Source organism: Lepidochelys olivacea (genome assembly GCF_965140295.1).
Source record: "Lepidochelys olivacea isolate rLepOli2 genome assembly, chromosome: 11".
NCBI classification, from domain to species: Eukaryota; Metazoa; Chordata; order Testudines; family Cheloniidae; genus Lepidochelys; species Lepidochelys olivacea.
In genome coordinates this window covers 80,135,078-80,150,054 of record NC_140421.1, presented here as the reverse complement: position 1 = coordinate 80,150,054, position 14,977 = coordinate 80,135,078, and the positions used below count along the sequence as shown (strand labels likewise).

The window sequence follows — 14,977 nt, the reverse complement described above, 5'->3', positions numbered from 1 at the left end:
TGTGTAGTTACTGGCTGTCTCACTGAAGGAAGTGCAAAGGAGTGAGTGATATGGGTGAGAAAGTTCCATCACAGGCCTTTTGATGTTGCTGTCTATGTGGTTAGTGTGCTGGATATGATGTCTGGTAACATAGAATCATAGAATATCAGGGTTGGAAGGGACCCCAGAAGGTCATCTAGTCCAACCCCCTGCTCGAAGCAGGACCAATTCCCAGTTAAATCATCCCAGCCAGGGCTTTGTCAAGCCTGACCTTAAAAACCTCTAAGGAAGGAGATTCTACCACCTCCCTAGGGAACGCATTCCAGTGTTTCACCACCCTCTTAGTGAAAAAGTTTTTCCTAATATCCAACCTAAACCTCCCCCACTGCAACTTGAGACCATTACTCCTTGTCCTGTCCTCTTCTACCACTGAGAATAGTCTAGAACCACCCTCTCTGGAACCACCTCCCAGGTTGTTGAAAGCAGCTATCAAATCCCCCCTCATTCTTCTCTTCTGCAGACTAAACAATCCCAGTTCCCTCAGCCTCTCCTCATAAGTCATGTGTTCCAGACCCCTAATAATTTTTGTTGCCCTTCGCTGGACTCTTTCCAATTTATCCACATCCTTCTTGTAGTGTGGGGCCCAAAACTGGACACAGTACTCCAGATGAGGCCTCATCAATGTCGAATAGAGGGGAACGATCACGTCCCTCGATCTGCTCGCTATGCCCCTACTTATACATCCCAAAATGCCATTGGCCTTCTTGGCAACAAGGGCACACTGCTGGCTCATATCCAGCTTCTCGTCCACTGTCACCCCCAGGTCCTTTTCTGCAGAACTGCTGCCGAGCCATTCGGTCCCTAGTCTGTAGCGGTGCATGGGATTCTTCCATCCTAAGTGCAGGACTCTGCACTTGTCCTTGTTGAACCTCATCAGATTTCTTTTGGCCCAGTCCTCCAATTTATCTAGGTCCCTCTGTATCCTATCCCTGCCCTCCAGCGTATCTACCACTCCTTCCAGTTTAGTATCATCCGCAAATTTGCTGAGAGTGCAATCCACACCATCCTCCAGATCATTTATGAAGATGTAGAAGGAGTTGGTGCTTTTCATTAGAGCTTTGCAGGAACCAGAAATTCCCTTTGGGGGAAATTCCATTTTTATTTTTTGTTTTGAATCCAAAAGAAAAAAGAAGAAAAGAGAAACTTCCTGCAAAACCAAACAAAGGTTAATAATTTGGGATCAATTTAAATATTTCTTTTCGATACATTGTAATGTTATATTCTGATTTTGACTATTTCATTTGATAATTGATAATGCAATATACAACAAGCATTTTTATTAAACAAAGTTGCTTCAAACTGAAAAACAAAAAGGGAACAATTTAACTTCATTGAAATGCTTCACAAAAAAAGAAAATCAAAGTTGGCACATTCCCATGCAAAGTTTTGATTTAATCAAAATAACATTTTCCAACAGAAAAATTGTTCCATTAGAATTTTTTTTTTTGACCAGCTCTAATTTGTATACGTGAGTGAGTAAAGGACAAGGGAAATCGCAGGGCAATGGGGTATCTACGCTATGGATTTCTGGGTTAACAAAGGGAGGAGTTAGTCTCAGTTTGGACTCATCACACTTAGTTCAAAGCTACTCTGCAATCTGCAAAAACCAAAGAATACGAGACTGTGCCCAGAAAGGAAATGCCCAATGACTAAGCCAAGTTCAGTCAGCCCATTTCTGAGAACACGGGAAGTGAAACTCAACTCCTCTCATGTCTCTTTCCTGCACTAGAAGTCATGGCTGCTGCAAATCCAGCAAAAACTCTCCAGGATGAACTGAGCTGTCCCATCTGTCTGGAGTATTTTCAAGATCCAGTATCTCTAGACTGTGATCACAATTTCTGCAGAGCCTGCATCACCCAGTGCTGGGAGAGCTTGGATACAGATGTCTCCTGCCCTCAGTGCAGAGAGGCCTTTCCCCAGAGGAACCTCAGACTTAACAAGAAGCTCAGGAATGTTGCAGAAGCAGTCAGAGAATTGAGGTTGCAGTCAGTGAAGGAACCAGAAGCAGAGACATTGTGTGAGAAACACAAGGAGCCTCTGAAACTGTTCTGCAAAAAGGATAAAATCCTCATCTGTGTCGTGTGTGACAAATCCAAGGAGCACAGAGATCACTCTGTGATTCCTGCAGAGGAGGTTGCTGCTGAAGAATTCAAGGTAGGAATTTACTGACTAACCACCATTTTTATAGCTAGAGCCTTGGGAAACTCACCTGCTCTGCCCCTCCCACCACATCCCAGAGACACAAACTCCCTTTCATTGCTTCTCCCCTCTTGGGGCCAAGGAAGCAGTAGGATGCTGCTGAGGCTGTCCTCTGGGCACACATCCCCATCACGCTTTCCCTGCAGAACTGCTCACGCAGGCAGGAAGGAAGCCCCATCCTCATGAGACTTAGCAGAGGCACTGAAGTGGTGCTCCCATCCTACAGACCCTAGCAAGTCTGTTTGATAAAATCAGGGGTGGGATTGCAGGAAGCAGGGACTGGGTGGGAGGGAGCAGCATAGCAATAGGGCACTGTAGCAGGGTCACCGCCTCCAGCGTGCCCCCTCATGGCCCAGGGTGGCTCTGCAGAGGCCCTGCCTCAGTTTCCCTCTGAGGTTCCCAGAAATAATCCACAAAGGGTTGTGGTCAATAACACCCCTGCTCTCCCAGCAGGGACTCCCAGGACTTTTTGTCTGGAGTTTGGCCTTATCACCCTGAAGAAGGTCCAAGGCCTCCTCTGCCTTTTACACAGACCTCCTCCCTCTGGCCCTCCATAGGCCTCTGTTTTGGCTACCCCAGGCCTGATTGGAGCACATAACCCACCTGTGATGGGTTCAGTCACAGAGACCCCCTCGTGACGGTCACTCGATGTGCTGGGGATACCACTGAGAACAACCCCCCTGCCAGAAAAGGTACCCCTTCTCTCCTGTCTTGCTGAGTTAAGACACTCCAGTCAGCTCCAGCACAGACCAAGGGGTTCGGCCACACCCCCCTGCAGTTTACTGAGAGGGAGATTCCCTCAGCCCAGGGGCTTCTCAGTTAACAGGGACTTTCCCAGCACACAATATTCAGTCTTTCTGGGAGACTAAACCCAAAATAAATCTGTTTCACTCTGTATAATGCTTATATAGGGTAAAATCATAAATTGTTCAACCCCTATAACACTGATAGAGAGAGATGCACAGCTGTTTGCTCCCCCCAGGTATTAATCACTTACTCTGGGTTTATTAATAAACAAAAGTGATTTTATTAAGTATAAAAAGTAGGATTTAAATGGTTTCAAGTAATAACAGACAGAGCAAGGAAGGTCACAAAAGTAAAATAAAACTAATTCACAAGTCTAAGCCTAATACATTAAGAAACTGATTACAGGTAATATCTCACCCTCAAAGATGTTCCAATAAGCATACTTCACAGACCGGATTCTTTCCTAGCCTGGGCCCAATCCTTTTCAGACCAAAGCTGTAGTTTATGGCCTGGGTCCAGCAACCTTGAGCCAGCTGAAGACAAAAGGGAGGGGCTGCAGGGCCTTTTATATTCTCTTTCTTGTGGGCGGAAACTCCTTTGTTCCTTTGCAAAATCACAGCAACAGTATGGAGTTTGTAGCCACATGGGCAAGTCACATGTCCATGAAAGAGTCAGCTTTTTGCAGGCTGACACCATTGTTTACATGTTAATTTGAATGTTCCCAGGAAAGCTCAGGTGTGGACTGGCGTCTCCCAACGCCCATTGTTAGTTAAATGTTTGCTGATGGGCCACTCATATCTTATTTCCCTAAATTCAGACATAGAAAAGATACATGCAAACAAATAGGATGAATCTATTCAGTAGATCATAACCTTTGCAAAGATATGTTACATGGCATATTTAGCATAAAGCAAATTCCAGTTATGTCATATTTATATTCATCAGCATATTTTCATAAAAATATGGAGTGCAATGTCACACCACCCACTCCTGGTCACTGGTCCTTCTTCATTGTCCCCATCTGTGTAGGAGAGCTGTCTATGTCACAGGTAGTGCTGAGACCCATCTCCCTTTCAAGGGCCAGCCACCCTGTGACCAGCATTGTCAACTGTCCACAACTCCTAGGGCCACAGGGAGAGTCCCCGTCCTGCGGATATCAGTTTGGGAATTTTGGCCATAGATTTCGGTGTGCAAGCCTTGTGCCCATACAATTTTCTGTGTTGACATTCATAACAATATTTAATAGAATGCACTGGTTTCCCGTTGCAGTAGCATCTACGAGTCCCAGTGAGGGATTAGGGGCTTCTTGTGCCAGGCACTGTACAGACAAGTTAACCAAAGGGAGCTCACAGTCTAAAACCAGGACCATGTGCAGCAGGTGGATAAAGAAACAGCCTGGAGTGGGAGTGGGGAACTCGTAGGGATGGCTGAGTATATAAGTGATCTCGATAGTCCGTTTGCTGCCCGTTTCCTCGGTGCAGCGTGTAAGTGCCCATACTTTTCAATCTAGACTGTTTTAGGTTCTGGAATGGCAGCAGGCAGGAGGAGGAGTCCATGGCCAGTCTCCCCTCTCGGCTGGGGGCTTGGCAGGGAGGTCAGAATTGGGCTGAGGGTGCTGATATCCCCTTGGCACTGGATCCCAAATGGTGGGTTGTGAAACTGCCAGAGGGTCATGGGAAGGTGGTAGATGAGTGGTGGGCTTAGTGCACAGGTGAGACCCTGGGGGGAGAGGGATTGCAGAGCTGAGCCCACCCTACACTCAACCACAGTGGTGACTCCTGTCCCACGGGGCTGTGTCCAGCTCTCCACAGAGGGAGTTATGGCCAGAAAGAACCCCATGGGCAGACTCCAGCATGAAGCTTCTTGTCCCGTCTGTCTGGAGTATTTCAGAGAACCTGTCACTCTGGAGCGGGGGCACAATTTCTGCTGAGCCTGCATCATCCAGTGCTGAGAGAAATCAGGTATAGCCATCACCTACCCTCAGTGTAGACAAACTGTGAGCAGAGAAATCCCAGGCCGAAGAGGCAGCTGGCAGCTGTCATAGAAATAACCAAACAACTGAGTTTACAGGTAATAAAGGATGCAGGAGGGGAGAGGGTGTGTGGGGAACACCAGGAGCCTCTCAAGCTGTTCTGCGAAGAGGATCAAACTCCCATTTGCCTAGCGTGTGACAGATCCCGGGCTCACCGAGATCACACAGTCGTTCCCATAGAGGAGGCTGCAGAGGAGTACAAGGTAAGGAATTGCTGTCAAGTTTAATGAGTTATAGCTTTGGGTTTAATTACCAGTTAATTTAATCACATGTTGACAGTCACAGGTATAACGGCATCATTCTGCTTTGTAAAGCCTTCATTGTACGAGAGATGCTGTAAAGGGTAAACGATGGGGCAGTGTGGCAAGCCGGGCAAGAGATGAAGACTTTACATACAGATGTTTGATGTGGGATCTTTCATCTGAAATCCCGAATCCTTTTCGAAACTGCCTCCCACTGGTGAAATAAGGCAATTTTCTTCAGAACTGAAGCTGCTAAATGAGGAGTGAGGTTTAAATCACGAGAGCTGCAGGCCAGTCTGTGTGAGAGTGCTGCCCTCAGGCTGGAGAAGGGGGAGTTACAAGCTGTGGTTATTGCTATTTGTATCATAGTATTTATTATTATTTACTTACATACAGACCTCAGACAAGATCCGACCTCTACTGTGCTGGGCCCTGCACAAAACCCAGTGAGGGACAATCCCTGGCCTGTTTATAGTCTAAGTAGATAAGACAGACAGAGGGTGGGAGGGGAATCTGAGGCACAACAAGGGGATGGGACTTGTCCAAGGTTACCGAGCAGCTCAGTGGCAGAGCTGGGAACAGACCCCAGGTCTCCCAGCGCCCAGTCCAGTACCCTAATCTCTAGGTCATGCTGCCTCCACAGCAGTGATGAAGTGTGGCCATTAGGAGGGAACAACACCTTGATAAAGGTCCTAGGCCCAGCAAGGAGATGAAGTTTCTCCTTGGGATTCTGAATTCCCACATTGCTGGTCTGCACTAGAGGAGCTCGCTGGGCTGAACACGGGGTGGCCCCTGAGCACCTTGAGCTCCTGCACAAGAGGGCTCCAGGCAGTGCCGGTCCCTGGCAGGTCTCTTTGGGATTGAACCTGATTGCAGCAAAGCTAACCCCTGGGTGGGGCTGCCCCGCGTCAGTCTGAGGGACCAACCACAGAGGCTCCATTAGTCCTCACGCTGCTCTCCCCGGTGAGAGCCAGAACCCGCTGCTGCTGGCAGCTTTGCTGGGAGCTGTGGAATAGCTGCCCAGGCGGCATTGCCACGGGAAGGGCTCAGGACAGCGCTCGGGCCAAGCCCAACCGTTCTCAACAAAAGCCAGAACGTCTAATGGGGTTTGCCCTAGTGCTACGACCAGTCCCGTCCAGCCAGTCCCATCCACGAGGCTTGAGAGCTTACAGTCAGTGGGAGTTGGGCTCCGCTGAGAATCCCAGCCCAGATTTCTCACCCGGCAGGCTTCTGGGATTGCTGTCACTTTGTCAGTTAAAACAGGTTGTTTCACACCGTGAAAGAAAATCCAAGGGTGTGACCCCAGTTTCATGTTGGTGTAAATCAGGGGAGACACGAGGTCAAATATAAAACATTCCCAGGCTCCATGAATATTAATATGACTTAAAGTCCTTGGTCTCGCTGATGTCATAACCCTGCTCGGTTGTCCTGTCATCAATACAGTCAGTTGTTTGTTTATTTGTTTGTTTTTGATAAGGGTTGAAAAGGTCCCCCCCGCACTCTGATCTATCAGAATAAAAATCAAACCACCCAAAACATTTCCATTTGTTCAGGAAAAGATCCAGGCCCATTTGCAGACTCTGAGGGAGGAGAGAGAAAAGTTTCTGGGATTTAAAGTGACTGGAGAGAAGAGGAGCCAGGAGTATCTGGTAGGTGCCCGTCATTTTTCACCTGCATTTGTAATGAGCTGGATGGAGGCCGTTCAGTCCTGGGTAAAGCAGAATTCAGTTAAGTGGGGAATAATCACAAGTAAATCAAAATGAGTTGTTTTAGCAGGAACTACTACTTAGGCTTACACCTTAAACTATTGTTCTTATCTACTGTGTATTAACGACGGTTAGTTTAATTAAACTCACTTTATAGGGAACAATTTACATTGATGAACTAACAGAATTTTGAATTAGAAAATCCAATGCACTAGAACATAAGCCCCAGGGACACGTGTTCACTTCTCAGTTTTCAGCCTCTCTAAGCCCAGAGTTTGGAGGAAAAGTTCTTTGTTTACTGTTTTGTGTTGTAGCCTAAATAGAAACAGGTATTCCTTGGTGCAGTGTGTTGGTTTCTTAATTGAACAATTATCCCTCTGCTCTTCTCTGGTTTACAGTCCCTTTGTGCTCATTTCCCTATTCCTGTCATTCGCCTTGTACACCTTAGGCCATGGTAAGGATTTCTTGTTTTACAGTCCTAGCTATTTTCTTATTTTCACTACAGCTCACTTCCTCCTTATTTCTTAAGTCTGTTTCTCTTTAATTACACTTTATCCTTTATTACACCATATTTCCTTCATATTTCCTTCTTACGTTACTTTTCTCATAGTTTTTCGAACAATGCTTTTTGAATAATTTCTTATATTGCAAAGGCCTTGTCCACACTACATAGCTTTCAGTGACATGGCCACGTCAACACAGCTGTGTCACTAAAAGTCGGGCAGCGTAGCCGCTGTTTGTTGGCTCTTTTGCCGACAAAATACTCCCACCCCCAATGAGCGGCGTTCGTGTTTTTGACAGGAGAGCGCTCCTGCCGACAACGTGCTGTTCACACTGGCACTTGCTGCAACAAAACGTTTGTCTTTCGGGGGGAGAGGGTTTAGCACCTCTGAAAGACAAAAGATTTAGTCATTCAATTGCCAGTGTAGACATAGCCTTAGAAACTCCAGCTATTTTTCCTCTTGTTTAACTGTACTGTTCTTCCTTTTACTTTCCCTCTTTTCCCCGCCTGCCATTGTCTTTCCTCTTACTGTCCCTTTGGTGGCTCCCCTACTGTTCCTATTACCCTCGTCTTTCCTGTTCCTCCTGAACTGGGCTTCAGCTCTGTTCCTGGCACCCCCGCGACGATGCATCTCAGCCACTGTGGTCCCTATCCACGGGCTCCCCACTTACTGCGTCCCTTCTTTTCTGGTGCCAGTCGCTGCCTGGCTCACTGCTGGCCTCTCTCTCTCTCCCAGCACTGGGAAGCCTCTCTCCAGACTCCACCAGCTGTTTTTGCTGCTCACAGCAGCACTCCAGGGGGAGTGGCCGCCTCCCCCAACCCCTGCTGTTTTTTTCCCTTTTATTTCCCCCCAAAAAACATAGGTGCTGGAACTAGGGGTTCTGGGGGTGCTGCCCCTGGGCTTGAAGGAGTGGTAACAACACAAATACATGGCTTCTGCCTTCAGCACTCCCCTATAAAGAGCATTTCAGCACCACTGCCCAAAAACTGTCCCCAGGCTTGAGCTCACCCCACCTCAGTGGTCCTGGAATACTTGGCGTTCTCGAGACTTCTCCCGGAGCAGCTGGTTTGGGCTCCCCTTAAAAAAAAAAATTTCTAAATCCCATGAGGCTGCCTCTGAGCCACAACCTGGCAGTGCTGCATCCATTGCCCAGCAGCCTCCGGTACTGGTGGGGCATTTACACCCTGACGTGAGGGGTGAGGTGTGTCTGTAGGTAAAGTCCTTTGTGGCCTTGGGGAAAGTGAGCGTTTGTCAGTTGATCCCTGATCCTGGGACACTGTGTGGGTGTGTGTACGTGTAGATGCACACACACATCCCTCTGGGGGGGGGGGCCTGTAAAACCCTCTCCCTAGAGAAGGGTAACATCTTCCTCTTCACAGTCTATCATTTCATTTCAATCAATGAATCAATTTCCAGCTTTTGTGGCTTCAATGAAAATCTTCCCAAGGTGAACTGAACGTATCCAGTGCAGCGCTCGATGCCTGAGTCTGTACGTTTTTATTGAATTGTTTCTTTCTTTTCTTCTCTGTCAAGGTAATTCTGTGGAGATCTGGGAACCTAACAGAACTTTCCATTGTCTGGATTTTTTTAAACGGGGGGCGGGGAATTGGGTAGAACCAAAAATGAACCTTTAAAAAATTTTGAGCAGATAAAAAAAATAATATTTTTTCTTGGACAAATGACATCTTTCACTTTGATAAACTCAAAATGTTTTGTTTCGATCTGGACCATTTTTTAAAATGATATAATTATATTAAATATAAGGAAATTTTCAAATAAATTTATTTCAAATAAAAAAAATCAAGCTATTTTCTTAAGAAATAGTTGAAATAAATGTCTTGATTTTTTCAAGATTTTTATTTATTTTTTACCAAACAGCAAATTTACATGAACTCATGAAACATTTCAGAGGTGACAAAACTGCATTTTCCCTGAAGAAAAGTTTAGTGCAAAAAAATTTCGCCTAGATCTAGTGCTGAGTCCTGAATCCCGCTGCCTTGGGGTCTCTATCTCTGAGGTCCCTGATAACACACTATCCTGACCAGGTCGCACATGGAAATATCTCCGTAAGAGAGATAGAGGCCAAATGGGAAGGTGTGAGAAAATCCTTTCCCTCGTGGGATACAGGGCATAGTCTCCCACAAGGTATAGTCAAGTGTTTGATGTCTTAGAGTTTGAAAAGAAAGTCTCCCTCCTGCACATTCAGCACTCCATGCAAGGACCCCAGGCTCCATACATGTCCCTGACCAGCCCTTTCCCTACTGCTTTACAGAAACAGACCCAGGCCGAGAGGCAGAAGATTGCATGTCAATTTCAGCAACTGCGGCAGTTCCTGGAGGAACAAGAGCGACTCCTGCTGGCCCAGCTGGACCAGTTGGACAAGGAGATTGTGAACATACAGAATGAATATTTCACTAAACTTTCTAAGAAGATTTCCCATCTCAGTGAGCTGATCAGTGAGATGGAGGAGAAGGGTCAGGAGTCAGCGAGTGAATTCCTGCAGGTGAGACCAAGTCAGAGAAACATCCCAGATCCCAAACGAAAGGACAGCTCCTGAATCCTGGACACTGGGGTCAAGCGGTCAGAGAGGACAGCATAACTCAGTGTGTGCATTGCACAAATGTGAGTTACAATTGTTCTTTCAAGAGATAGAGACACTTTTATATTAGAAATGGAAAAGCCTCATTAGCTCAGTGTATCCATGACCTTTGTCCTTTTTACCGTATATCTGCAAAATCCCTTCCCTGAGATCCCAAGTGTGTGACTCAGGTAGGACTGAGATTCTCTCTCTCTCTGTCTCTCTCTGTCTTTTCTAGGACATTGGAAGCACCTTGAGCAGGTACGTGGCTCTTTCTCACTCCCACACATACTTCTTATGCTGGAAAAAAGCTTGGACACCATGTTAACACCACATCTCCCCAGGGTCACACAGCAAAATGGGTGGGGCAGGGTCACATTTTGGATACCAATCTCCAATTAACTTAAACCTGAGAGTCTCACCTTTTTATAGAAGAGTCTGGGATTATCTATTGAATTGGATGCTACATCCCTGGGGGACTTGCTGGCTCAGGATTCTGGGGACGGAATAGGAGTGCTGAGGTACTGGTTACCATAGGCACCCATGGGAAAAAATTAGCAGGTTCTCTGCACCCACTGACAACCAAGGTCCCCATGCCCCCCCTGAGTGTGCCTCGTTCATGATCCTCCCCCTCCCTCTCAGCGCTTCCCTGCCACCGGCCCGCCACCAAACAGCTGTTTGGCGGCACTTAGGATGCTCCAGGAGGGAGGGGGAGGAGCAGGGACACGGTATGCTTGGGGGAGGAGGTGGAGAAGAGGTGGGGCGGGGCGGGGACTTGGGGGAAGGGGGTGGAATGGGGGCGGGGTGGGAAAAGGCAGGGCAGGGACATGGCCAGGGTGGGGTGGGGGTCCAGCACCACCAGGCAGAGGGGAAGTCAGCACCTATGCTGGTTACAATTTAACCCAGGTCTGCTGCGATAAAGAGAGATCCCACCTGAGGACTGTTTGGAGACCAGTGTGGAATGAGCTGGGTAGGGGGGAGTTGGTGTATCAGTCTAGTTCCTAATGGACAGATTTCTACAGCACTTAGCACTGGAATCTCCTATCCATCAGAAGCATAGAGGCCAGGGAGTGAATTAGCCATGGAGACTCAATTCCCCTTTTAACAAGAAATTATAACGTATCACTAAAAGAAATATAAGAATGTGAATTTTTTTCTTTCCAGGTGTGAGAAGGGGAAGCTCCAGAAGTCAGTGGAGATTTCTCCTGAACTGGAAAAGGGGCTCAGCAATTTCTCCCAGAAATATATTGCTCTTAGGGAGACTCTGAGGATGTTCAAAGGTACTAAGACAGGACGTAGGAAGGGAAAGTGGAATATGCCTCTGAGACTGGGAGGAGATGGGCTCTGGCCAATTAGATGACATATGTATTTAATAAAACGTGGAAAGTAGAGAAATTGAGCAGATGTAGCAGGGGCCCAGGCATCAGGATGTTTCAAATTAATTCATGATTTACCAAAGGTCACAACATTAAGGTCCAAATTTAGCCAAATGGCCTAAATTGTGCCCCTTGAGTTTATCTCTCCCAGTTACAGAGCTGGCAAAGCCTGTGGGGCCCAATGAATTAGGGGTGATTCTCTAGCTGGATCTCAGGACTTCCCTAGCCTGTGCCTGCACTGCCCTCTGAAGCCACTAAATAGGGGAGTCACAGATTGGCCTTCTCTATCCCTTTGCCAGTTCAGAATGAATTTGGCCCATTGAGTTGACCCTCTTCCATCTCAGATTTCCCCACTTATAAAATAATTTTATCATTATTCATATTTCAGTCTATGGAGGGGAAAGGGCCCCATTGCGCTGAGCTCTGCAGAGTGCTGAGTAAATAGACCCAAAAAGTTTACAATTCAGAGCCCTGACTGCAAATTCTTAACATCCCATGAATGTCAAAGAGACCAAAGTGTGCAAAGCTACTTTCGCCCTAAACTTTTTGCAGGATCTGGGTCTAAGTTATGGCACAATGCAACTGGTGAATGAGACAAACCAGCTGGGGTTGGGGGGTGGATGATGAGGGGAAAGGATATCTCTCCTAGAGATTGCATCTCACAGGTGGTTGTGTGGCTTAATGACAGTTGATTCCATTGCTGTGAGACGTCTGAATAAAAGAGGAAAAAGGAGGTTTCAGACTAGTTTATATTGATATTAAAGCCCTAAGTGTGTGTCTGTGCCTCGGTTTGTTTTTTGGTTGTAATTAAAACACAGTTATATTGGTTTAGAATAAGAATGTGGTTACACATACGACAGCATGAAAGCTCATCTTTCTTATCCTTTGCCCCTCCAGCCACTCTGCCATCTGAACTGGAGACAAAAAGAGAGAAATCCCTAGGGTCACGCAGATTGGGTGAGATTTCAGCTGGAGACTATCTTTAAATTATGAGAAAATTCCCACAAAAATATGTTGATAAAATCAACCAAACTGACAGCGGTCATGCCATACACAGCCCTAAAAATAAAAGCATGTAATGCTAAGGAGATCCCAAGCTGAAGTCAGACAAACAATCCTGAAGCCAATTGCCAACCTTAGTGCTGAGTTCGTGCCCATGCCAATGATCAGAAACACTCGCACTGACCAACATCCAAACACCTGAACACTGATCCTGGCATTTTCATAGGCATTCGTTGACCTTTTTAATGTTATATTCAGAGTGATGAACAGAAAAACCTCTCCCCTGAGGGCTGACACATCCCTGTCCTTTGCCCCTTCTCCAATATCCTCCCTTTCCTGTGGGCAGGGCTGGGCTCTCCCATTGGAGCTGCTCACTGCTTCCTGGATTGGGGAGGTGCTCTCCCTCTGAAGCTGCCCGCTCTCGCCTCCCCCCACACCTCCCGCCTTCTCTCTGGGCTGGGAATGGGGTTACCCCACCATCTCCTACTCTCTGGTCTGGAGCGGCTCTTCCCCAATGCTGCACCTTCCTCTCTGTTCCCCGGCCTGGGAGTGGAGGCTACATTAGGGGAAGGAGCTTCCCTCTGAGGTTTAAAGCTGCCTCCCTTGCTCCCTCCTCCGAGACCTTCCTTGCTATGTCTGTGCCAGTGGGAATGGAGCAGCCCCAGCAGAGGGAGCCGGGAGCTGAAGTCTCTGCAAACAGACGAGAAACTAAAGAAGCAGGTCCCATTAAACACAGTGAGGAACTGCAGTGAGAGATCTGCTCAGTCCCAGGTGCCCAGGACAGAGGCAGCTCCCTGGGATCCAGGCCTGTCCCAGCCAGACCAGGGCTGCTGGGGAGTGTGAAACATGGCACCACCAGCCCCCAGGACTGAGCTCTGCCCCTCACGCTCTGATTCTCTCTCTCCAGCAAATGTGACTCTGGATCCAGACACAGCTCATCCCCGACTGATCGTGTCTGAGGATCAGAAAAGTGTGAGCTATAGTTACACCCGGCAGGATCTGCCCAACAATCCTGAGAGATTTGATACTAGAGTCTGTGTGCTGGGCTGCGAGGGATTCACCTCGGGGAGACATTACTGGGGGGTGGAGGTGAAGGATGAGGGAACCTGGGCTGTGGGGGTGGCCAGAGAGTCTGTGTGGAGGAAGGGAGGGAGAACCCATAACCCTGAGGACAGGATCTGGGCTGTGGATTGGTATATGAATACGTTCTGCGCTGTCTCCTCCTCTGAGACGCCTCTGTCCCTGAGTCGTGATCTCAGGTTTATCCGGGTTTCTGTGGACTATGAACAGGGGCAAGTGATATTTGCCAATGCTGATAATGATGACCCAATCTTCACTTTCTCAACAACCTCTTTCGATGGGGAGAGAATCTATCCCTGGTTCCGGGTGGGGCAGAGATCCCAGTTCAGCCTGTGTCACTGAGACACGGTGGGAGCATATTGTACTGGGGATCCTGAAATCAGCCTCTCCAGCATCAGACACACCAGTCTCTAGTACTCTTGTATTCCTGCAGACTTTCTATCATGTCGTCTCCATGACCCCAGTAGTTCCATGGGGTCTGGACTGTCAAACCATAGAGAGCAGGGAGTGATTGAGATGGAGAAGCCGATCTCATTGCCCCAGGATTGTGCAGCCTTTTTGTCACTGTCCTCTATGGTCAAGAGGACTGTGGGGATCCTGGGTCAGACATGGGGGAAATAGCCCACTAGGAATGAAAAATTGGCTCCTCTAGATGCCGTCATCCTAATCTCTGCGACCCTGGAAGGCTTGCATCTATCTAGTCGTCTGCCTCATGTCATCTCCCATCTCGTAGCTCCTTATCTCTGCCCCCTGGAAGGGAATCTGCTCCCTCCCCACTTCGGCACCAGGGATGGGAAGGAGGAGGGGTTGAAGAGGAGCAGACTGGACTGAGGGGCAGATGTGGGGACTGCAGGGTCACAGAATTAATTAATTGGGATTTGGGGGTTGGAGAGAAGCTGGAAGCCCCGCACCAGCATGAAATGTTTTATACAAATCTGTGTCATTAGATCTATGGTTCCCCCAGCAACAGCTCCTGCAACAGGGGCTAAAGTCACTTTCCTCTATAGGAAATATAGGATGAGTTGGGAACACTGTAATTGTCACTGTGATGCTGGCAAACCAAATGCCAGCTCTTACCAAAACTTCAGGCATTAGCTAAGAACTGGCAAACTCATAGCTGGAGATCAGACCAGTTCACCTGTATGTTAGTTTTACTTAAAATAGGTATTAGTCTTGCAACAATGTGTTGAGTGTTTAGACTCCACGAAATACTTGTAAATTGCTGCATGCATTGATTTCACGTGTAATGCTGGAATTCCATGCTATAAGAAAATAGCCCGGGTCTACTCTAGGAGTTGAGGTCGAATTTAGCAGCGTTAAATCGATTTAACCGTGCACCCATCCACACGACGAAGCCCTTTTTTTTGACTTAAAGGGCTCTTAAAATCAATTTCCTTACTCCACCTCTGACAAGGGGATTAGCGCTGAAATCGGCCTTGTCGGGTCGAATTTGAGGTACTGTGGATGCAATTA

General features: G+C 47.5%; 1 protein-coding gene across 1 annotated transcript; it reads left to right on the top strand.

Moving 5' to 3' along the window:
- Nucleotides 1-1,756: 1,756 nt before the first annotated feature.
- LOC311528164 (zinc finger protein RFP-like) lies at nt 1,757-14,343 on the top strand. The gene is made up of 8 exons (XM_084642866.1): nt 1,757-2,193; nt 5,056-5,220; nt 6,813-6,908; nt 9,741-9,971; nt 10,285-10,307; nt 11,211-11,326; nt 12,320-12,379; nt 13,332-14,343. The coding sequence occupies exons 1-8, from the start codon at nt 1,774-1,776 to the stop codon at nt 13,844-13,846; spliced, it is 1,626 nt and encodes a 541-aa protein (XP_084498992.1). The 5' UTR covers nt 1,757-1,773; the 3' UTR covers nt 13,847-14,343.
- The last annotated feature ends 634 nt before the right edge of the window (nt 14,344-14,977 follow it).